Source organism: Macaca thibetana, chromosome 5, assembly GCF_024542745.1.
Source record: "Macaca thibetana thibetana isolate TM-01 chromosome 5, ASM2454274v1, whole genome shotgun sequence".
In the NCBI taxonomy this organism is placed as follows: Eukaryota; Metazoa; Chordata; class Mammalia; order Primates; family Cercopithecidae; genus Macaca; species Macaca thibetana.
In genome coordinates, this window is record NC_065582.1 from 123,556,418 (window position 1) to 123,581,831 (window position 25,414).

A 25,414-nucleotide genomic window follows, 5' to 3' on the forward strand; every position below is an offset into this window, starting at 1 on the left:
CATCATTCTCAGCAAAGTAGCGGAAGAACAGAAAACCAGTTACTGCATGTTCTCACTCATAAGTGGGAGTTGAACAATGAGAACACATGGACACAGGGAGGGGAACATCATACACCGGGGCCTAATAGGGGGTCAGGGGTTATGGGAGGGGTAGTATTAGGAGAAATACCTCATGTAGATGACGGGTTGATGGGTGCAGCAAACCACCATAGCAGGTGTATACCTATGTAACAAACCCACGCGTTCTACACATGTACCCCAGAAATTAAAGTATATAAAAAATATTTTGCACTAACCTAATAGAAGACTATTGACTAGATTAACCAGCTCATGCAATGTGAATTATTGACCAGTATGAAGCAGAGACCAAAGTCAGTGCTGGCTACTACTTAGGAGATGCAAAGATAATTCCTCTGATGGACTTCTAGATTCATTTCATTGCTCAATGACTTAGAGATAATTAATTCTCAAAAATAATCATTTGAAATAAATTCTGACAAGTTATCCATAATCCTTCCAGAATTCACTAATAAATCAAATGCACCTTTTTTTTCCTTGTAACTTCCCATTGACAATGTCATGTCATTAAAACCCAGGCTATGTGTGGTTGCTCTTTCCCACTGCAGTGAAAGACATCTCAATGGGAAATGAGTTTGCTTATTAAAAAATGTTCGTTGTTGTTTTCTATTTAAAAAAAAAAGATTATTCAAAATAATTTCTGTTAAATCAGCTACAGATAGGCCAATGGCCCAATTAGTACACCTTTCGTTTTAGTACACCTCATAGCCACAGGTAATCACTTCTTTGTGGACTTTTCCCCATTGTTCAGGATCTTTATCAGTTCCTGTATCTGAATTCAGATCCTTCAGAGGGACGCCGGCAATACTGACTTCACTCCACACAGGAACACTTGAGTCCTCATGCTCTCCAAGAATCCACCTATGACAGCTTTCAGAGTGGATATCAAGCCTTTGCCCAGTGAAGAAACGTAAAGGGGGAGTGTCCAGATTACAGCCAATTCCAGTAACACGGTTTTGGGGAAATGCACTCAATTTCCAGGATACATAAGTTACAATATCCACTAAATTAGAAACTAGTATCAGTTTGTGGTGGCGATTGTATTGGGTAATACTGGAAATAATTACTTTAAAAATGGTCACATTTCATTGAACTATATCAAGGCGTGTTTCTCCTGTTGCTGGTACACCTGCTGTAATAATGACTAGGTTGGACTTTGCAGTGACACTGTAATCTTTGCTGGAAACAATGTTTGGCATTTTTATGAAAGGGCTGCCATGTTGAAGATCCATTGTCTCACCCTTCAATTTGCCTTCGTCAGCATCCACAAAGGCAAGTTTATCACCCAAACCTTCTAATAAGATGCTGAGAGCACAGGCCATGCCAACTGATCCAGTTCCTATAATGGAGATCTTACTGGGATGAGCGGCCCCCTCCAAAGTGAAATTCTTGGCAAGTTCACGCTTGGCAGTCACCATCTTGGAAATGGGAGTGAAGGCCCAGCCGCCCCCCGACAAAGGAAATGAGCTCCTGCAGCACCTATTCTCTCGCTGGTGGGCAGTACTCCTGCAGCCCAGCTCATGGTCGGTAGCTCACGCAAGAAGCAGATCGAGGAAAGCAGTGGCAGAAATCTTGAGGTGCGGAAGAAACCGTGAGGGTTTGAAGGCGCCCTCGTCCTCTGCTACGGCGGCTGTGCAAGGCCACTCCCAGCTCGTGCAGGGCTCACAGAGACCTGGCCCCTTAATATGTTGTTTTTGGTTTTACAAATATGTGATATTTTTTACACCATTAAGACAGTTCCGAAAAAATGGATTGTGATCATTAAGGCTAAAAGTAATTTTAACTTTGCCTTTCAAAGTGCCATATTTTGTTGCTTAGAGAAGCGTTGCACCTTTGCAGTTATTTTTGTCATGGTGCTCAAACATGCTGAAACTAAGTAGGATAGATGCAAAGAGAAAGAGATGAGAGTTCTAATCAACACTCCACACTTGGACTTTAAGAAGTTTGACTATGTGAGCTTCTTTTAAAAAGTCAGTATTACAATATGATAATAAGATTTGTCCTAACTACTTTATAAGGTTCCTGTGAGAAAGTCAGGGTGAAAAGTCTATGGAGCTTTAAAAAGAGTATTGTAACTATTTGACAAACTATGTCATTGAGTCAGTGACAAAACCAAGTCTTATGATTTTTCCTTCTTCATGAAAATGATGCATTAAAATTAAAGAAATAAAAGCTTAGAAGTCCTCAATTATCTGCTTTTTTGAAGATAAGATAGTCATGGATAAATGAAATCAATCGATAACTAGTAATGTTTAGATAATCTCAAATCCTTTTACTAGAACTGTAGTAACATTTATTCAAAATCTAATGTCTGCCTCTTTCCCCAATCACCATCTCCTTTATAATTAAAAAGTGAGGACTATGAAAAACAAAAAGGCTTAACCCATGAATTAAAATGATATTTCTCTATCATATATATAAAATGATATACTGAAATTTTGCCTTACAACTTTTTAAACTACATTTTCTTTAAGTTGGCAAGTCTTAATATGTGTTTACCTATTTATATTATCCCAAATAAGAAATTTGATGGAATCTTTTCACTTCTCAACCAGTTGTTTAATATTTGGTACCAAGATGCGTTCTATTTGTAAATATAATAGTTCTATCTCAAAAAAGAAAGAAAGAAAGAAATCTATTTTATTCCCTCCTCCCCTAGCTTCCTCATTTTCTCAGCTTTACTTGGTAGCAACATTTCTCAAAACAATTATCTTTACTCTCTGGTGTCCACTGTAACTGCTCCTGTCAAGATCCCGAGCCAGGCGCGGTGGCTCACGCCTGTAATCCCAGCACTTTGGGAGGCTGAGGCGGGTGGATCCCAAGGTCAGGAGTTCGAGACCATTCTGGCCAATATGGTGAAACTCTGTCTCTACTAAAAATACAAAAAAATTAGCCAGGCATGGTGGCATGTTCCTGTAGTCCCAGCTACTCGGGAGGCTGAGGCAGAAGAATCACTTGAACGCGGGAGGCAGAGGTTGCTGAGAGCCGAGATCGCGCCACTGCGCCACTGCGCCACTGCACTCCAACCTGGGAGACAGAGCAAGACTCCATCTCAATTAAAAAAAAAAAAAGAAAAAAAAAATCTCCAGCACCTCCATCTTGCCAAATTCATTGGTCCATTCTTAGCTGCCATCTTACCTGAACCTTCAGCAGCCTGTGATTTAACTGATTCACTCTCCTTATTGAGCTGTTTCTTCACTTGGCTACTGTTGAAGTCCTGGTTTTCTTCTCGTTTTTCAGTGTTCTCTGCCTATATATTCTCCTATTCCTATAAAAGTTAGGGTGACCCAAGACTTATCTCTTACCCCTCTTCTCTGTCTACACTCACACCCAGGATTGTGCCATCCTGTCTTATGGTACCAAATACTGTTTACATGGTGATGTCTCCCAAATTTACGTCTTCCTGCACCGTCTTTCTCCTTGGGCTTTTGGTAGGTAATTCCTGCCTAAAACTTCCAAAGCTCCTTATTGTGGCCTATCGGGTCCTACAGTCGGGTTCACCCCTTACGTATGCAACTTCTTTACCTGCTGTTTTCTCTCCTTTGCTCCTTCAGTTTCCATCACACTGGGCTTCTTACTTTTCCTATAACTGCCAAGCAGCTTCTTGTCACAAAGTCTTTGTATTTCCCATTCTTTTGGCCTAGAATGTTCTTTCCTCTGATTGTTGCATAGCTTGTATATTTACTCCAGTGTCAAATGTATTTCTTCAGAGGCCTTCCCCTATCACTCTGTCTAAAATAGTACCTTTTTTACTTGTTTTATTTTTTTTCTTAGTATTTATCAGCACTTTATATTTTATTTTTCCCCTGTGGTAATATGAGTCTAGGAGGGCATGTAATTAGTCTATCCACCCCTGTTTCCCTAAGGCTTATAGCATTGCCTGGCTTATAGTAGATTTTCAGCAAGTTTTCGTTGAGTGAATGAATATGTAAATGAATGGAGTTGTATGATACATTGTTTTATATGTAAACCGTGTGATTATTCCCTCAATATTTTTGAATCCAAGGTATAGATAAATGTATACTATAATAGAATGTTTAAACATAATATAAAAGTGGCTAGCTAGAACATGTTGCATGTAAATTTGTAAAAAGGAATTTCCTATGAGTGATACATGCAAAGGCTCTTTTTGTTCCCTTCTCTGGAAGTAAATTGTGTTTCCTTGCTTCTTCTCATGCAGCTGAAGAATAAGTTCATGAAAAAATTGCCACGTGATGCAGAAGCTTCCAACGTGCTTGTTGGGGAGGTTGACTTTTTGGATACTCCTTTCATTGCCTTTGTTAGGCTACAGCAGGCTGTCATGCTGGGTGCCCTGACTGAAGTTCCTGTGCCCACAAGGTAAGCTGCTCTCCTATCTGCTGGGCTCTACAGTGTGCTAATAGGGTTATCTCCTCCCACTCAGGCTGGAGAATCAATAGAATGAGGAAATATTTAGTGCAAACACATTGGAGACATTTAACTTTAAATAATGACTGACTTTTATACTATCAAATTTCTTGGCACTTATACAATAATAAAATAGCAATTATAATAGTTTATTGGGCAATGTACTAGGTTCTTCTTATGGATTATTCTACTTAATCCTTATAATAATCTTTTAAGGGACAAACTGTAGTTATCTGATTTTTACAGATGAAGAAAGGTCTACGAATTTAAGTAACTTGTCCGAGGTCATACAGTTAGTAAATGGTTCAGAGGTCATAGTTGCTTTCATTTACTCTGTTTTATCAGATAATTGGTAGTGGGTTTATACACACACACATATATATGTTAAAATCATCAAGCCGTATACTTAAATTTGTGTACTTCACTATTATGTTTTGTCGCAAATTTTTATTTTGAAGTGAAGTATGTTAATGTTATCATAATCACGTACTCATTTCACTGCATAGTACCTGAGAAGTCATCCTCTTCATCTACCTCTGAAACTGAGCTCCACAGAGTTATGAAGCTTGACTTGGGAGTGCAATCAGTTGACTAGAAGTTAATGTTTCACTTAAATTTGTGCTGCAGACAGTTTAAAGAAAACTTGTAGTCTTTAGATTGACAGAAAATTGTCATGAGTAGGACTTTTTTGTGGTTTGGGGCAGGGGAGTTGTTTTCTGTGGGTTCCAGGGCAAGGACAGGTGAATTTCCTTTAGGTTTCCTCATGTGAGCAGGAAGGGCTGTGAATCCTCCTCAGTGAAACATGGATCCTCCTCAGCTCCGATGGTCTGAGCATGATTAACCAACAGTGTAAAGAGGCTCAAGATTTCTTTAGAGCATGGTTAGGAGGAAAATTAAAAGAAAATTTTCTCTAGGCCTCTCAATTCATAGATTGCAGGCCATTCTTCCTCATCATACAGGTATTTTTTCAACCCATTTATATATTTCTTAGACACTTAAAATAGGAATGATACATAGGGCTGTGACTGGACAAATAGTAGTAGGAAAGAGATGATCATAGCTTATTCACTTAATAGGATTATGATGATTTGTGTTTTCTGTAACATAGCTTTTTGCTTGAAGACATTCCAACAGAGCCTTGTGGTTCTATCTGTGCAGTCACCTGGTGAACAGCTGACTCAGATAATGGCTGAAGTCCAGCGCTGTGCCCTATGGCTTTATTTATGTCTCTCCGGACTAACTTTACTAGGGGTTGAAAGAAAAATCATGCCGAGAAGTGTTAAAGAAAATTGCTCTTGGCTTTTCATTTTTATTACCATTTTTCTTCAGAAGGTACAAATAAAAAATATTTTAAAAGGCTTTTTATTTAACAAAATATGCATGCATTGAGTGGCAAATCATGACCATTTTTGTGTTCTGCTTATCATTTACTTCTGTCTGCTCACTGACTTTTTTCTTTTATACTGGATGGTAGGGCTAGTGTAGAGGTAAAATACAGCGTCACTTAAATTAGCAAAAGGAGCCAGGCAATTCAAGTCAATGTAATTCAGTAATATTATATAACTATTTCAGGGCAATAATCTGAACAATATATCCTTGTATGTTAACATTTTTCAAGGAAATAGTTTCATTCATTTGCTGTCCTCTAAACTGGTACAAGCCATAATCACTAAGTAGGGAGTCTCATTAGTATTTTTTGTGTAGGTAATGTGGGGCCATTTACAGTGTCTGCATCCTGTGAAATCCAATAAAGGAAATCCCACAAGGAATGTGGTAGGCATTATGAAGGACTGCATCTACATTTCATGATGTGTTTTCATGTGCTTGCTACTGTATTGTACTGAAAGGAAACCTGAAAAATCTGTGTTTGCACATATCTTTTTGTGGTCATTTTCCCTTTTAAAGGTGTAGGAAAGTTATGCTGCCATTATTAATGATTATTACTATTGCTAATAAACAGCATTATCACCATGCACCTTCTAGGAAATATGGCTCTAGCAGCTCTCATTTCTTGTGTAGAGTTCACCAATTTCACTATTTACTCTGTTACTTGCTTGATCTGTTTTAGCCTCCACTTACAGCTGGATGACTATCAGCTGGGTGGATGTCTATATATGTAGGGGCCCCTCTTGCCATTCACGTGAAAGGAAACAAACCCTGTTCTGTTCTTTGATCTTTAGTGACTTGATAGGATATGTTTATGATTTTCCTAGTATCTTACAGGCACTTTGCTTGCTGTCATCTTATGTCTGTCCACAGAGGCCACTTCTGTCTCTCTCTCTCTCTCTCTCTCTCTCTCTCTATATATATATATATATATATATATATATTTTTTTTTTTTTTTTGGTGGGGGGGTGTGGGATGGAGTCTTGCTCTGTCACCCAGGCTGGAGTGCAGTGGCGTGATCTCAGCTCACTGCAACTCCCGCCTCCCTGGTTCAAGCAATTCTCCTGCCTCAACCTCCTGAGCAGCTGGGTTTACAGGTGCGGGCCACCACACCCAGCTAATTTTTGTATTTTTGTAGAGACGGGGTTTCACCATGTTGGCCAGACTGTTCTCAAACTCCTGACCTCAAGTTATCCACCCACCTCAGCCTCCCAAAGTGCTGGGATTACAGGTGTGAGCCACCGCACCCAGCCTCATTCATATTTTTGAGCTATATAGGGGATGTATGTTCTTCTTCTTATACCATTTTACAGTTGAGAGATGAAGGCAAAGGGAAGATTCAGCATCAGTGCTGGGAATAGAACTTTAAATAGATTTCTGAATCTGAGGCAAGAGTTTTAGGGAGAGCCTAGGGAGATTCTAGAAAGGATTGGAACAAAATGTTTTAGGGTTCTCTTAGAAAGAAGAATAAAAACCCTAGTTTGTGCTTTTCTGATCTTGATTTGCACATGTAATGCAATTGGTTGTTAAGTAAGCTCCAGACTGTTAAAAATTTAAAATGTTTACCTTCTTAGTAGCACTGTAAGATTTTATATATATATGTGTGTGTGTGTGTATATATATATGTTACAAGTAATTATTTATGTTAAAGAAGTAGTTTGTGATTGTCAAAACCATTAAAAACACTTAGAGGGATTGGGATGGAGGTCCTGCTAGTTCAATTTTGTCATATCCACCAGTTTAATTGCTAGCTGCTATTAGTATTTACCGCATGTAATGCAGTTGGTTATGGTGGGTTTGTGGTCCTCATGAATCCATTATGGAAGCCACAGTTTAGCCACATTTTCCAAAGCTGATAAAGATGAATAATGGGTTATTGAATTCACTGTTGTTTTCAGAGAAGTATATAAAGGATTGGTACATGCTGAGTTTATGCTAGAAATAGCTGTGATGTATCAGGAAAGAGGGGGATGCATATCTTTTCCGAAAACATCAAGTGGTTTAGGAAGGCTAGCTCCTTTTCTCATATGATGCTCTGTTTCTGCCTATAATTATTTTGTGAATGTGAGTATAGGCCATTGGTTCCGGACACAGATTATTTGGTTAATATTTCCTTTTGTCGTGGAGAATGCTGGAGGCATCCTCTGCAGGCATAATTAACTATATGAAAAAGCTCAGAAAAGTAGAAAAGGGCCTCATGAAGATTCTTCAGATAACTAGACGGTGTTAAAAATTGTAACTCTGACTTATTTCTATTTATGAGTGAATAAAAAGAACTTGGTAACATAATTTTTTTTCCCAAGCTGTCAAAGTAGGCTGTGCCCTTGCAGTCACACAAATGTGATGTTTACTCTAATTTGTTAATAAAGAAAAAAGCTTCTGGATAAAAATAACATCTGTCCATTGACAAAAAACAGCTTGGGTCATGAAAGGAGTTTTCAGTACATTATAAAAGCCGAGTTTGACAGGATGTACTTCAATCAGAAAAGTTGTAACAGCTTTCGCTTCTTTGAAGGTTAAAGGAGAGAAAACATATTTCAGGCAGAGGGAACTTCGACTTGCTGGATTGTTTTGTGTTCAGTTTTCTCAGGTTTCTCATCCCATTTCAATAATGAGGTCCAGATTAGAAGCTTCTTAAGGGTCTCAACTCCTCCAGATGACATTTTGGCTGGAGGTTATGTTTCCTGCTGCTTATGAATGCTTGGATTCTCTCTACGTGTCATTTTAAGGAGGCAGATTTACTGAAATTATTCCTGATTGGAGTAATGTGAACATTTTAACTGGTGTATCCACCGTGTTGGTTTGGCACTTGGTGTTATTCCATTAATGAAGAAAGACCTTCTTTAAAACATAAAAATTGCATTACCCAGGAAAAAGGAATACTACTTTTATATCTGTGTTACTAAACCAATATAATTCTCATATACTGGGTTTATTGCTGTCGTGTAGACACCATTGATCTGCTGCTTCCTTTCATTCTTTGACTGGTTCTATTTAGCAGAGAATAAAGAGTAAATATTTTGCAGAAAATGTCTGTCCTCCTCTCATAGGATGTAACTTGGAGGCTCCATTCATTACTCTGTCAGCTGTTGGAATACCCATTGCCTGCCAAAGTTTATGCTTGAGGACTATTAATAATGTTTTCTTACTAACTGGACAGTGTTTTGGCTTTGTTGTTATATAGTCAACCTGATAATTAACTCATGTGTCAGTTGATAAATACATTTCCATAATGTGTATTTGTAAGCTATAATCATGATGGAGGCGCTAGGGAGAGGTAGGAAGAGATACAGAGCATTTGGAAAAGTTTTGGATATTATGCATTACTGAAAAGTTAATATTTAGATATTTGAAGATAATAATAAATGGAAGTAGAAGAAATCCATTATTTAAAAATGTACTAAGGATCCAGGTGTTAGATATTTTCCCTTGTGGCACAGCATCTGCTCCTTTTCGCCTAAACCCACACCCTTATTGAATTGAAAGATGACCATTTGTAGACAGGCAAAATAAATTGAGAAATGTGACCAGTATTTGTGTTTCTGAATGTGATTAAAGCATTATTTTGCCTTAATCATTAAATATTTTTTGTGTTTGTTGCACTCAAATCATTGATCAGTCCCTTTAGAAAAATGCATTTCACAGTCCCAAAGAAGCACTTTATAATACTATACGTAGTGGCATATAATTAGGGGCCAGCTTCAAAGGAACAAAAGTTCAGTGTCAATTGAACTTCAGTGTTAGAAGAGCTGAAATTCAATTCAAATAATGACTTCCTTCATATTTGAACAGACTTTGGTGCTTGCTGATTGCTATCTACTATGGTAACACGTGAAAGTGAGTGTACTACTAGAAACCAGTGAACTGGTTTCTAAGCAAATAAGTGCTAAATGGTTTTATGGTTATTCTGGTATAAAACCTGAGTATTCAAACTTTCAGATCCTTTTCACATTCTTAATTTCTGGGATTTTAGAATCCCTTTTGGGTTGAATTTTATGATAAAAAAAAAGTAATTATACATTCAAGGGCATTTTAGAACAGACCCAAACATTTTTTAAAGTATTTGCTGTCAGTCCTTTTTCATTTGAAGTGAGGTACATAAATAAGTAAGTTAAAAATAAAATTCTGCTAAGCAAAATGACAAGCCGTTTCTAGTACCGTAAAAATCTTACCTAAGATTTCTTGTCCCTGGCTAAGCATCGAGAAGTTCTTTCCCCAGAGTGACCTGTGGAAGTCATTTTTGGACTTCTGTTAAATCACAACCTTGGTATATCAGTTGGGTGGGTAGTATTAGACAGAAATATGTGGTGAAAAGAACAGGAGGTAAGAATGCCGATATATCTGCTCTTTGACATTTACTAGGCACAGATCTTGAGCTCTTCCATTAACCTCCATCAGCCTCACTTTCCTCACCATTAAATGGGAATAGGATACCTTCTTTATTGCAGAGGGTCATATGGAAATGTAAATAAAGTGATGAATGTGAAGTGCTTTGGAGACCTTACAAGCTGGGCAGGCATATGATGTTATCATTTTTATTGTCCTCATTATCTCCCTGTTAGCTGATACATGATCAATATCAAGGTGGGATTTATCCAGTGCCACCTTTTGTATATTTTTTGTAAATTTTTTCTTACCCATTTACTTATCAGATTCCCTCAACCCCAGTGCTGACATGCCACAAAGGCAAAGGCCCTGTGTGATCAGTGAGGGATTTTTTTCCAACATGATTAGAGGTGAACCGAAGTGGGGTTAAATTTGTTATTGCATGTCTCAGGACCTGTTTGCTATGGAGCAATGTTTTGTGCATTATGAAGAAAAAAATATTGGTAAATGACAAGAGGACACCCACAAAAGAGTTTTGACTGTCTGTGAATGATGCTTTATTTTGAATTTCTCTCATATTTCTCTTTCCTTACTTTGGCTGTCAGCATGTGGCTTACTTGTAGAGGACTTGGTTTTTGCTGATTCCCAGTCACTTCTGAGTAGAAATATTTCTTAAAAGTGTGGAGACGATCATCTGTCACTGCCCATATTGGGTAAGGAAAAGTCAGAGAAATGTGAAGATGCACTAAGTCTTTCTAGTTATTGTGCTTAATGGGTTTGTTCCAAAGATTCCGAAAATCAGTAGAAATGGAGAGAGAAAAAAAGTTTAAAATAGAAAGATTGAATGACTCATATTAAGTGCTTGAAGTGCACCTTTCCTGCTCAGTGAAGAAGCTTCTCAGGTTTCTATGCTAAATTCTCATTTGCTTCCAAATAAACTGAACAATGAACTGTGTTTTGCAATAGTGCAAAAAAGTATATTCTGTATTACCAATAATATGTTACCTTTGTTGTAAAGGTGAATTCTAGACCTAACCTTGTAATGAACTAAGTTAAACATTTCTGAGTTTTATGTATGTTGAGGTTGATGAAATGTGTGTTATAGCCTTTGCTTCTTTCCTTTTCCATTAGGTTCTTGTTCATTCTCTTAGGTCCTAAGGGGAAAGCCAAGTCCTACCATGAGATTGGCAGAGCCATTGCCACCCTGATGTCTGATGAGGTAGGAAATCAGGAAGATGGAGTTCTGTGAATGTCCTACTTGTGTTGTTGTCATACTGTGAATTGGCAGTGATAATTTATTCAGTTAGAATTATGTGGTTACTACACTTCCTTATAACCTGAGGTACAGTCATTTGAGACAAGTGAGCTGAATCCTATATGGTTTCAAGGCATGCCTTTTGGTTTTCTATGGGATCCTAAACTCTGTTGGAATAAAACATATTTGTATTTCTTTTGCCAAATATTTTCATTTATTAAAACTGATATATGTTAAATATTCTTTAAAAAGTTCACAGTCAGCTGGGCACGGTGGCTTACGCCTGTAATCCCAGCACTTTGGGAGGCTGAGGTGGGCGGATCACCTGAGGTCAGGAGTTTGAGACCAGCCTGGCCAACCTGGTGAAACCCCGTCTCTACTAAAAACACAAAAATTAGCCAGGCCTGGTGATGTATGCCTGTAATGCCAGCTACCCAGAAGGCTGAGTCAAGAGAATCGCTAGAACCTGGGATGCAGAGGTTGCAGTGAGCTGAGATCGCGCCACTGCACTCCAGCCTGGGCAACAAAGCGAGATTCCATCTCAAAAAGAAAGAAAAAAAAAAGTTCAAGGTCATTGTATTAATTTAAACTTTGTCTCTTGAAGTTTTAATACACTAATTCTGGGAATTCAAATGTCTATATACTATATTGTTTCAGACATGATGGGTTCTATAAAATAATGTCTAATAAAATGGATAATGCATTTTTTCTTAGGTGTCAGAAAGTACATGTTTTTATGGTTTTCTTATTTTGTGGGAAGGAATGATACACATCTAAAAATGCATTAGCAACCATTATGGCAGAGTATCTATACAGGTACTTTGGAATTATGACCCCATTTATTTTCATAACAGCCTGGATGTTGTTACTTGCATTTGAGATATGACAAAACTCTGAACTATTCCCATAGGAGGAGAAATACTGTTAGAATAGAGGATCATTCGTTTCTGCTCCTGGGTCTTTCTGGCTTACTATTCCCCCAAATGTGTTGCTTTTGCTTCATTGCTTGATTTGTCGGTTTTTCTATGTGTTAAGTAGAGAAAGGGGTACCTTAGTTATAGATGTTCCATGTGGTTATTACTCAGGTAGCTATTTTATTCTGGGACTGAGAGCTTTATGGCTATGCTGCTTTTTCCCCTCAAGGGAACATTTATTTTACTCATCTCAGTGGATTCATTTTATTTTTTGCATTTTTATAATTTAGCTCTGTTTTAAAAAATACTTTCTCCTTAGATGTATCAATTAAGAAACTTTAACAAGTGAGATTTAGAGTGGCTTAAACAATTTGGGATTTATTTGGAAGTTTGGAGGCAGGTAGTTGCTGGGGTTATTTTAACATAATGGCTTAATGATAAATCAAGAGCGAAGGCTCTTGCTAAATTTATGGTCTTAAAATAGCATGGTTTTTTTTTTTTCCTGTCAGTATGGTAAAACGACATTGCCTACCATCAGCTCCAGTCATCTTATCTGTATTTATTCAAAGTAGGAAGAACGGTGTGGTAATGCTAGCTGTATCTCCCTTTTTAAACAGGTATTCTAGAGCTTTCCCAGACAACCTTTTTCTTATATCTTATTAGTTGAAATTGTTCATCTTTCATCTGCACAGTTGGCTAGGAAAGTGAATCTGTGACTTTCCAGCCTCTATCATGGGAAACAGCAAGAGAAAATAAGGTTGAGGATGGCTGTATCAGCCACAGATTATGTGCTGGCATTTTGTGTCACCCTCCCCTCAACCCCACAACCCCCAGACCATTAAATGTTACTTAATTGATAGCTTTTAAAAATTCTTTTCCTAGAGAAGTGGGACCATCTTCTCTTCTGAAGACTAAAGAATTTGACTTATGAAGTATGAAAGATTTAGGTTATGTGTAAAGAAATTTCAGTTCATCAGCTGTGTTAGAAACATGGAATGATTGACAGAAAGGATTGTGTACATTTTGGAACCTCTTTCTTTGGAGATCTGTATAAAAGATACGAAGCACTTGCTGCATTAGATGGGTTAGTTGTTGCCTTGCTAAAAGATAGACAGATGATCGACTATTTAAGGCCCTTTGGTTAATGTGCTGCCAATATAGCCCAGATTTTTCTTTTTTAAATGTCTCACATTATGTGTTTGAGAACTCAGTGTTTGGGTCTTAACCCGATCTTAACACTCAGCTTGATCTTTTCCTTCTTGAGTTATCAGCAATTTTTATCCCAGTAGTTTTTATTTCAGGGAGTGACTCTTCAGTGTATTTCTCCAAGCCATTTTAATCCGGCTTCCATAGCAACTGTATCAGTAGTGGTACATACCAGTGGGAGCTGAAAGGCAATGTTGTTCTGTGTTATTGGTAGGAAAAAAAAAAACACATAAAAACATAGCTGTTTCTTCAGGCCTCTGCCTCTATTCTTTGAAATCATAGTCTGAATGCCTATGTTTTGGGTGACAGGCTGAATAATAGGGACTCTCAGAGCGTGGCTGGATTAATATTAATGGCACAGTTGTTACGGGCTGCCTTCTTCAGGCTGGACATGGTGTGAAGCATGTACAGCGTTCTCTTTTTGGATGAACACATCTTTTATTATTCTTTAGGTGTTCCATGACATTGCTTATAAAGCAAAAGACAGGCACGACCTGATTGCTGGTATTGATGAGTTCCTAGATGAAGTCATTGTCCTTCCACCTGGGGAATGGGATCCAGCAATTAGGATAGAGCCTCCTAAGAGTCTTCCATCCTCTGACAAAAGGTAAATTATAGGCAGTTGATAATTTTCAGTTGCTGGGATGACCCTGAGAAGGAGGTTGTATTTAAAAAAAAAAAAAGTGAAGTCAACCTATTGTTCTAATATTTTCAGGTTCCTGTTTAACTGGATGTATTTTCTCAGATAGATCACTTGTGTGCCTTGGTTTCACATTTCCTTGACACTGTAAAATAAATGTTATGTGGTATGATGTTCTTCAGTTATTATATATTGGAGATCTCAGATTACTACATGGGAATGTATCACAGACATTCTTAGGGGATGTTTTGGGGACCCCCTGTATTTCTGGAAACACAAATTTACTGAAGATGAGTCCTTGTAGATGTACACGGTTAAGAAATTGGGTAAAATAGTTGAAGAGAAACAATTTTCTAGAAATCTATTTTTTCCCAGTTGAAACAGTTTCCCTCTTTTAAGATACACAGTTCATGGCTGGGCACGGTGGCTCACACCTATAATCCCAGCACTTTGGGAGGCCAAGGCGAGCGGATCACGAGGTCAGGAGATTGAGACCATCTGGGCTAACACGGTGAAACCCCGTCTCTACTGAAAATACAAAAAATTAGCCGGGCGAGGTGGCGGGCGCCTTAGTCCCAACTACTCAGGAGGCTGAGGCAGGAGAATGGCATGAACCCGGGAGGCGGAGGTTGCAGTGAGCCGAGATCTCGCCACTGCAGTCTGGCCTGGGCGACAAAGCAAAACTCCATCTCAAAAAAAAAAAAAAAAAATATAGACACACACACACACACACACACACACACACACACACACACACACACACAGTTCATTCAACTTTCCTATTCATCCAGTCATTTGTATTGGTTCTAAATGTAACACTTAAAGAATCGTCTGTTAGATAGCAGAAAGAAATAACAATCTTTCACCTTAAGGGTTTTCACTCCATCTCTCCATTAGCCAGAGCATGATACAGCTAAGAAACAAATGAATAAAATAAACTAATATACTCTTGGGCTCTGTTGTCTTGCTTAGAAAGAATATGTACTCAGGTGGAGAGAATGTTCAGATGAATGGGGATACACCCCATGATGGAGGACACGGAGGAGGAGGACATGGGGATTGTGAAGAACTGCAGCGAACTGGACGGTAACTGACAGTTTCCTTTGCCATTCATGATGAGGTTCTCCTTAAACGTAAATTTCCCTTCATCTTTCTATCAGCATATTATTCACTAGTTTGTTCATTTGTTCAGTCAACAAATATTTGCGGTATACCTATTTGTCACGGGCCCTGGGAATATAGCAGTGAATTAAATGATACTGTATTCCCATAAGGATCTTGTATTGTAGTGAGAAGACATAAACAATAAGTGAATAAGTAACTGTGGTGATGGTTTTATGAGGAAAATTAAGGCAGAAGTAGGGACTTTGAGGATGGGAGTATTGTATTCCAATTTTAGGTAAGAGTGGTCAGAGAAGGCCTTACACAGAATGGCAACGTTTGAAGAAAGTGCTACAGGAGGTGGGAGACAGACCATGTGGGTGTGGTGGGTGTGTGGGGTGGGCTGCAATAGAGTGTCTGGTGTGTGGTAGGGCTGGCACCAAAGCCAGAGAAACTAGGGGAGAATGACTGAGGGCATGTTAGGGTCAGAGAGCTGGCAGAGGACTGACAGATGTACCAGCCTTAACCTCTTGGCTTTCATAATTCCATTTCTCACCTGTATGTGCATTTAAAAGTGAGTAACATGATACAGGAATGAGTTCTCACTGTTCTGCCTCCTTAGCCTGCAGTTGGAAATTCAGGTTTCCTAAATTGCTTCAGCTAATTTCTTTCCATGATAACTCTTCCTTCCCTCCCATTAGATTCTTCCTTTTATTGGGTGTTAAGTAAGATTTTAAGTGGGATACTTATTTTATGAAGATATGACTTTTTAAAAACACTGGAGGGTTTTTGAAAATGAAAAGGTATGTCATTATAATGTGCAATTAAATCTGAATGAAATGAAGTTATTTCATTCTCCTGATGACCCACTTGGATTTCTCTCCCAAATTAACAGGACATTATTCCCCTCTCCTTTATTCTCAAAGGATAGAGAACATAAAATCTTCTCTCCTCTCCTCCCCTAACCTTTCTTTGAATAGTTTTCTGAAAATTATTTCCATTAGGAATAGCCTTTCCTTTTTCTACAGGTAGGAGTTTTGGGATTTAATTTTTAATTTAATCAGAATATATTTCATTCTTTTATATTTCACCTTTGCTAAACTGAGTGTCTGTAGTATGCCTGGTACGATGCACAGCCCTGTGAATACTAAGAAAACTGAAGCAGGGCACTGAGTGTGGCTAAGGTCCAGTGGGTACGCAGACAGATAGATGGACAATCCTAATAAAGTGCGATAGCCAAGAGTGTAAATACGAACTATAAGTGCAAGGTCAAGGCTTCAGAGAGCTGTTGAGCTTTGGAATAGGGCATTCTAGGCAGAAACCCTGGGGAAGACTGAGGTTTGAGGTTTGGTTGGGAGGGTGAGTAGACTGATGTGCAAGTCACTCAACTGACCTGCTGACACATGTCATGCGGCTCAGCTGCATTTCCTCCCATCACACACCTGCATGGCTTCCTCCCTTAGTTCCTTCAGGTCCTTACCCTAAAGTCACCTTCTTGGAGACCTTTTCTGGTCACTTTGTCTAAAATTTCAACCACCTTTTCTCCAGTACTACATAATGCTCTTCCTCATTTAATTTTTCTCTTGATTTTTATCACTATGTGTTGCATTTATTCATTTATTGTCTGCCTCCTTTTGGTCCCCAGAGTAAACTCCATGAAAGCAGAGTCTTTTTGACACATGTTGTTCACTGTTATGTCCTCAGCACTTAGAAGAGTGCCAGAGTGTGGGCATATTTCAAGTGCTTAACGGCATTTATTGAGGATGAAAGAATGGATGAATAAATGAGTGAGTGAATGAATGAATGAATGAGAGTGGAAAGGGTACTATGGCAAGATGATGAAGGGCCTTTATATGATCTGCTCACATATTTGGATGTTTTTCTCTAGGCAATGAAAAATGTTAATGTATTTACACAGTTCACTCTTTTCTAAAGACCAACTGGCTGGTCTTCAGGAAATGTGACACCTAACTTGGTGACCCAAAAAGAAAGAGATAGAAGAAAATTTATTCCTTTATAGTTTTCTGGTTTCATCATAAGTGGTTAAGTAGTATCTTGTCACTGATTCAAGCATTTTAAATATGTTATGTTTGATTTAATGAGTTACTTCTTGATTAATTTGATGGTAATTTACTTTACATTTAGTGGATGTTTGCATTCTCTCTGCCCAGGTTCTGTGGTGGACTAATTAAAGACATAAAGAGGAAAGCGCCATTTTTTGCCAGTGATTTTTATGATGCTTTAAATATTCAAGCTCTTTCGGCAATTCTCTTCATTTATCTGGCAACTGTAACTAATGCTATCACTTTTGGAGGACTGCTTGGGGATGCCACTGACAACATGCAGGTGGGTATGGTTTTGAGGAGGACACAAATAGTACAGCCCAGATTGCCTTCCTCACCCCTACAGCTCCGTTAGAAGCAGATGGCCTTTCAGTTACTCAGCGTGATTTTCTTTCTTTTGCTGGATGCTGCATTTTACTTTGCTTCTGGCCTGCTGCTGTATTTCCAGCATTTTAGTAATTATAAAAATAGCTCGATGAAATCTGGCTTGAGTCACAAGTGGGGAAAGGAAGGGAAGGAAATGAGGATATACAATTCTATTTGGGCAAAAGCATATCAGCTGCTTTAATTTTGTACAGTGCACAAGGTTTAGATCTTCTACTACTTTGACTATGTGAAACATATTCTGTTAAACTTGATGATTACACTTTCTTCGGGAATGTATGATTAGCTTAATTTTACACATGAGCAAATAGCATGGAACCATTGAGTGATTTGCTCAAAGTTGGGTTTGCATGTTTACCAGTAAAATTTGGTTTTAATGAATACAAGCTAACAGTTACATCTCCTGTAGGTGGACCTGATTCTCGTTACGCTGTAACAACTCTGGCTTGACTTATTTTCTATGATTAATTGTAACCACAATTAGTTGGTTACTTCGCAGATAGCATTACCTTTCCTTTGCAACAATAATAGCTAAAGTTTTGGTGACAGAAGAGATGTTTTTGGTTCCCTCCACCAACCAGAAAAATTTGTCCAAAATTACTTTTAGTTGATCCAATCATTTGAAAAAAGGTAGTGTGCTAAGTGATGAATACAAAGTAGTGAATGAAGTTATATTCCTATGAAAAGGACCAGATTGAAGCCCTTTTCATACTTTTTCTTCCACTTTACTGTATAGTATTGTATAATATATGTGGTATTCTAAGTGATGCCAGCCAGATTATTTTTTTGAAAATGCAGCTGATTCCATAGGATTGCTTTTTTTCTACTTTGGCTTTCTTTCCTGGGCACATGCATATTTTAGATCTTTGTCTAAATACAAAAATACTATGGAGATTATAACATCTGTGTTGACCTAAGTAAAAAGGGAGAAATTATACAATTGTATTTTAGTTTGTCAAGTGCAGTTTTATCTTTTAGTTCTTATCTAGCACTTCGCAGCATGTTACCCCAAAACTTAGAGGCTTGAAACAACCATTTGATGACTCTCTTTCATGGTTTGGATGGTGAGTTGGCTCAGCTGAGTAGTTCTCCCTTTGGTCCCTCGTCCACTTGCAGTCAGATGGCAGCAGAGGTTGAGGTCATGCAGCAGCTTCTTTACTCATGTGTTGGTGCCTAAGCTAGGATGTCCAGAATATTTGGGGTCTGGATACTCTCCTCACGACTTCTTCACATAGCTAACTTGGACTTTCTCACAGTGAGGAGACTGTGATGACTTCTGAGAGTTCATGCTCCATCAGAAAGAAGCAGTTGCCACTCAGCTTTGCTTTTTCCCATGTGAATGTGTACCCAGTATTGCTTCATTCTCTGATCTTCAAAGAGAGGCTGAAAATTCTAATTCTTAGTGAAACCAGCGATTTTTAAATATTGGCAACTGATTAACATTTTAGAAAATAACATCGTGCTGGTCAAAGAATACATATCTCTGTGTTACCAGTGAGAGATCTGCAGCATGGGTTATAAGAACCAACTCTAATGGGACATAGAGATGAAATACACAGAGCGTGTTTGTCTCCTTTCCTCTCATTTGTAAGACAAAAATGAATACATTAAATTGTAGGAGTGATGTCAGTAATAGAATTTTTATAAAAGTTGATCTATATCCAAGTTGCACAGCTATTCTTCATCTAAATGACAGCATAAGGATAACTAAAACAGATCGTTCAAGAAAAAAAAATGGAGAAGATGGCACTGGGGGAACACCCTATGGCCAGCTTGAAGAAGTTAATACAGGCAACCACATGTTAAGAAAATAGAAGAAAGCTGTGATTTTGAGAGGGTGGTAAGAACAAAACTGTCTTCCGTCTGTCAGTCTGTCAGAATGTATAGAGACTTTCTTGTGTTGTGCAGATAATTTTTAAACATTTTTTGGTGGACATCCTCATTGAGATGGGGACATTGCAATATTGCCTATGTGTATTAGTTCATTGACTTTTTTGAATTGAATTGTAATTCTTTGCAACCTCATAAGACTTGGCTTTATAATGTTGCATCTAACTGTAGAGAAGAAATCTGTTCAGATCTGTTTTGATCCCTCCTAGATGGATGAACTTCCATATAAGTAAGTTTTGGGAAAGTAGAGGACTCTATTATGTAACATACATAGTTAATCGGTATTTTTCTCCTCTGTGATGTATGACCTGGGAAAGGCCTTGCTGGTGGAATTAGCTATTTTCTGTGTTCTAAAGATTTCAGGAGAAACGTAAATACTTTCAGTGCTTCAGGATGTTAAGTAGTCCACTAAAATAACCGTTTGCTGGATGTGACTCCTAGGAGTTGACTTTCAAATGTATGGGGAAATTTTCCAGATGTAATTTGATTATTTTATTAATAAATTTTGTAACATCCATTGATAATTTCACTGAAACTGTGGGTGGATTGTTTGAAAATACTGAAGAACATATTTTTCACTCTCTTCTGAAGCTTTTTTCCTTTAAGAAACATATTGGTAATGTCTTTCTCCTAGACTACAATTTGATACATCTAGAAGTCACAGTAAGTGGCAAAAACACTGAAAAAGAGGGATAGAAAATTAATGACTATTAATTTAAATTTGTTGAACTGAAACTTAACAAATATTAATAATTTTATCTATTTTAAGGACTAGGGAGTAAGGTGATTTCATATGTGGAAGGTAATCTCTTGATTGAAAGGGTGTGTACTTTACCACACAAAATTTTTGATTTTCTGGCAGGAGAAGTCTTCTTGACCTGGGACCAGGATAAGAAAATATTTTATGGATTTGGTGCTAAGGCCTAGGTCATTTTACAAGTCTATGGCAGAAGTTGATTCATTCATTGCAAATATTTATGGAGTGTCTACTATGTGTTTGACACTGTTTTAAGTGCTGGAGATAAAGATAGATGAGCAAAATAGACAGGAATTCCAATTTTGAATCCCAGTTATAGTGTAGGGTGTTGATGAAAACAGTCTTTTACAGTTACACCCAAGAGATACCAGTAGTGGGGTGTAGTGGGCTTATTTAGGGGATGAAGTCCTCTGGCTTCACTTGCTTTTCTAAACAGTAGACCAAGACTAAGCAGAAAAGCATTGGCAGAGCCTGAAATAGTCTGCAGTTATGTCACATGCCTTCATAAATGTGGCAGTGGGTTATTCTCAAAAGCACGGGCAGCTCAAATGAGTCAAATGAGAACAGTGTCCTTGCTTTTAAAGGCAGACAGCTCAGAGATGGTTCACATAGGGCCTTTATTGTCAGGCTACAAATAGACATGGGTGCTGGGTAGAAACGTGTTGTGAAAACACAGATGAGTCACTGCATGGCTGTTGTCTAAGCAAACTCTTCTGCCAACTTCTGTTCAGAAGGTCTTGCCTGCTTGAAGCATTTATCTTAGAGCATATATATATGCATATATAATTAGAAGCAGATTATTTTGGGAGCTATGTAGATTATTTCCCATGAAATTATGTTCAAAATAGAAGAGTTGAGGCTACAGTGACTCTAAGTACAATCATACAATTATAATGCTGACATAGATGATTGCATGAATTCACTAGTTTGGCGTACACATTTTGCCCGTTATGCTGCTCTGAGAGAACTCTGGGACTTACAGAATGGGTGTTCACAAATTTCTTGTTAAATGTCAGCAGTAAACTTTAGCTGGGGCTTCTTTGAATAACTGAACCACTCAGCCAAGAGTTGATCTTACATTCATCTCAGATGCAACCCTGACTTGTGACTGTTTCCCTTTTTTATAGTTCAGCAATGGAGGACTCGAACATAAGCTTTCTGAAGTCCGAGAATTGTGCAACACTCTTATTTTCCTTTTCTTATAGTAAGTCCCACAGTAATGCTCTGGTGTCCTTGCCATATTGTCAGGTAAACAAAGACTTTTCAGCCTTACCATCCTAAAAAACATGTCCCCTTCACAACTAAACTCTCTGTAACCATGTGTGCCAACTCACTGCATTGTTGCAGTCATTCCTCGCTATCAGCAGAGGATTGGTTCCAGGACCCCCTTTCTTCCCATGGATACCAAAATTCATCGATGTGCAAATCTCTTTTACAAAATGGGGTACTATTTGTGTAGTACCTTTGCACATCCATATACTTTATCTCTAGGTTACTTATAATGCCTAATACAATGCAAATACTATGAAATATGTTATACTATATTTTAAATTTTGTATTAGCATTTATTGTTATATTGTTATGTTTTATTTTTAGTTTTTCCTGACTATTTTTGATCTGGAGTTGGTTGAATCCACTGATGCGGAACCCATTCATATGGATGGGCCAATTCATTTATACTCTTGGTTGCCAAATGAGTATACTGCTCAATTCATTTAGCTACTTCTAATTACATTGTTAAATGTCAGTGTATAAATATATTTCAGTAGAATGTATTACTACCATTGGTTTTTCATTCAAAGTACTGTCTGAATGGAACCTTAATGCAAATTAAATCAACAAATATTTATGGATTACTTAGTCTATGGGCAAGATACTTATGTAAGGAATAATTTTTGATACCTTGTGACAAGTCTTACTTAAAAAATTGTTCCTTTTAGTGTTATGAAATACAGAAAGTCTTTTAATTTAAAACTACATCGTTGATTGTGAATGAATAAGCACAGTCTAGAGTGAAGACTGAGTGAAGAAAGTAATTTTAATTTTTTTCCAGGAGTAAATATAATCCTATTTTCACAAACCTTTTAGCAAAAGAATACAGTAAGATTTTTAGATTCTGTGAATTTTGTGATATTTATGGAGCTTAACAGAGCACATTTTAAGGGAACTTGTCTCATAATAAGGAACATTTATAGTTGGCATCTCCAAATTTGAGACTTTATTTTAACATAAAGCTGTGCTGAGAATATTTAATCAACCTGCTTAAGTTGGAACTATATCATTTCTTATTCACATGCGATGTTCCTTGATAAGATAGACGAATCTTTACAAAGCCTATTATGTGTAATTTATAACAGCAAGATTAAAGCAAATTGGTAATTGCTTTACTATATTGAGAATTGTACAAGAATTTCAATTTAGCTGAGTGTTGTCCTTTGGCACCAAAATGCATTTCCTCCTTGAAGTGAAAATATAAGGTGACGTTAGTCTACACTATCAACATATTCCAGTTTCAAAGTTAGGTAGAGATAATCTGTTGGAATGACACAATTTTGGTAGGTAAAAATAAATAGACCTATTTAGCAACAAAATAAGGATTCTGCATTACCTGGTTGCCTCTAAAATTTATTAGCTATTCCTTCTTTAAAGGAACTTCAAATAATGTGCTTTGCTTCATGGGCAAGTTGTAAATTAAATCCTGTTTGATTGAGGTTAAGTAATGTGTATTTGGTGGGTTTTTTATTTGAAAGACCTTTGCCACCCTATTTTCTTGGTGATCAGAAAATGATAGTGATTTAGGCAGGGATGTGGGGAGTCTCAACTGATGCTAAATTCTAATTCTTATTTTGTGTTTGGTTTGCAACTGTTTTGAGAATAAGATATAATTATATATTGTAGAAAATTCCAAAAATCCCCCCAAAATATGTAGAAGGTAATTTTGCCCTGAAACCCATCAACCAGAATTAATCATTATTAACATTGTTGTGAACATTTTCCCATACATGTTAAAATTCATGTGTATGCAGATAGATTGATATATAGGACTTTATATAAATAAATTAATCATTATTAACATTGTCATGAGCATTTTCCCATATATCTTAAAGTTCATGTGTATACAGATAGATTGATATATAGGATTTTATTTATATAAAATCCTATACATGCTGTTACATAATTTTAGTATTTCATGGATGTCTTTCCACTTCAGTATGAATATTTAACATCATTTTTAATGACTACATATATTTATACACATGATGCATGTGCTATAATTTACTATAACAGAGCCCCTCTTAGTGGACTTTTAGTTTTTCCTGTTTTTTTATAAACAAAAAAAATGTAGGTGATTAACTACATGTTTATTATTGAGATTACCTTCCTAGGGCAAATTTCTAGCAGAATGATTGCAGGATATGCTCATTTTATTTTTTGATATTTGTTTCAAATACACTACAGAAGGCTGTACCAGTTCGTACGTCTACCAATAACAGACAAAGATGTCCACTTTCTTATACCCTTGTGAAAACAGAATTTTGTCCCATATTTTCATTTTTGTCATTCTGTGGGTTGAAAAATAATGGTTCATTTTTATTTAATTCTAATTTCTTTGATTACTTAGTGAGGGTGAATCTCCTTTCGCATTTTTATTGATTGTCTATACTCTTTATACTTGTATCATTGGTATATTTTCCTTTTGGGGCATTTAGGGTTTTTTTCATTGGCTTATGAGAACTCTTTGTATAATAAGGATATTTTCTCTTTGCTTGTGAGAAATATTACAAACTGTATTTTTCTTAGAGCTGCCATGTCTTTTAACCTTATTTATGATTTCTTTTCCTGTATAGATCTTAATTTTTATGTAGCTAAAATTGTCAGTTTTTTAATAGTTTCTTCTTTTCATCATATATTTAGAAAGGCTTTCCCTACCCCAAGATTAAAGAAATATTTACCCACATATTTTAGTTCTTTTCTGTTTTCATTGAAATTTTTTATCCATCTGGAATTGGTTTTTGTGTAAGGTTATACGGGCCTAATGTTTCCGATGATCTAGATACATATTCACAGCTCTTCAAACAAACAAAAAATATTAGAAAGCCCTCCATGTCTTGCTCATCCAGTCTATTAGACTTGGAACTGTTGGTAAGATTTTTGGCTTGTACTTTTCTTCAAGCAGGGAGATAATTCGTCTTTCAAGTCTTGCCTTTTCATCATTTCCTGCTGGCATTGTAAACAGAAATCCTGCTTATGACGACAAAGTAGTTTAGGCAGAGTGGATGGCAATAAGGATTTGGCAGCTGTGATCTGTCAGGACAGAAATCACTGATTTATTGGCTGTAGCTACACAGGGGAAATAAAAAATGAGGGTTGTATATCCAGTCTCCTTCCCTAGTGTAGATGAATGGTCTGTGTGACCAATCGTTACTGCTATTCTGAAGGAGAAGGGGAGGTACATCTCACATTTGGGGCACATGGGAATCACTTGGGGAACTTAAAAAAATACCAAATCCCTAGGCATTATCTTCATTGGTTCTGATTTAATTGTTTAGGGTGGAAATAAAGAATCAGTATTTTTTGTATTAAAAAAATCTTCTGAGATGACTCCCATGTGACCCAAATTTGCTTTAGATACTTGAATCATTTCTCCACTTATTTTTGATCATGTGGTTTGGCTTATGCTGGTGACCTGACATCAAAACTCAGATAGGTAATTCCTCTCTGACTACTTATTTCCAGTGACATTGGGCTACCTCATAATTCTTGACTAAACTTTAGCTTCAAAGGCTTATCTAGAAAAATTTAATTTTCTAATTTATTTTTCAGTATGCTGCAGAGTTCCTTATGAATACCACCACAAGGACTGGCATTTCTTTTCACTGTTATAAACAAAAAATTTCTAAAGCCTGAAACACGACAGTAATGTTGGTAAAAGCTTTATCATTTGATGCCACCTTTATTTTCCATACTTTAGTGGGTGGAAAATTGTCAAAAAAAAGAGAAAATTTTTTGTTTTCCTAGGCTGTTCTG

General features: G+C 37.2%; 1 protein-coding gene and 1 pseudogene across 9 annotated transcripts in view; one reads left to right on the forward strand and one right to left on the reverse strand.

The window, feature by feature from the left end:
* Positions 1-25,414, forward strand: part of SLC4A4 (solute carrier family 4 member 4) — a 493,231-nt gene that overhangs the window by 352,474 nt on the left and 115,343 nt on the right. For all 9 annotated transcript variants that reach the window (XM_050791358.1, XM_050791359.1, XM_050791360.1 and 6 more), the window contains 5 exons: positions 4,259-4,416; positions 11,308-11,395; positions 14,004-14,158; positions 15,164-15,277; positions 17,464-17,638. In XM_050791358.1, coding sequence (XP_050647315.1) covers positions 4,259-4,416; positions 11,308-11,395; positions 14,004-14,158; positions 15,164-15,277; positions 17,464-17,638 — 690 coding nt within the window. The remainder of the gene's footprint in view (positions 1-4,258; positions 4,417-11,307; positions 11,396-14,003; positions 14,159-15,163; positions 15,278-17,463; positions 17,639-25,414) is intronic.
* LOC126955147 (L-lactate dehydrogenase A-like 6A) lies at positions 119-1,496 on the reverse strand (annotated as a pseudogene).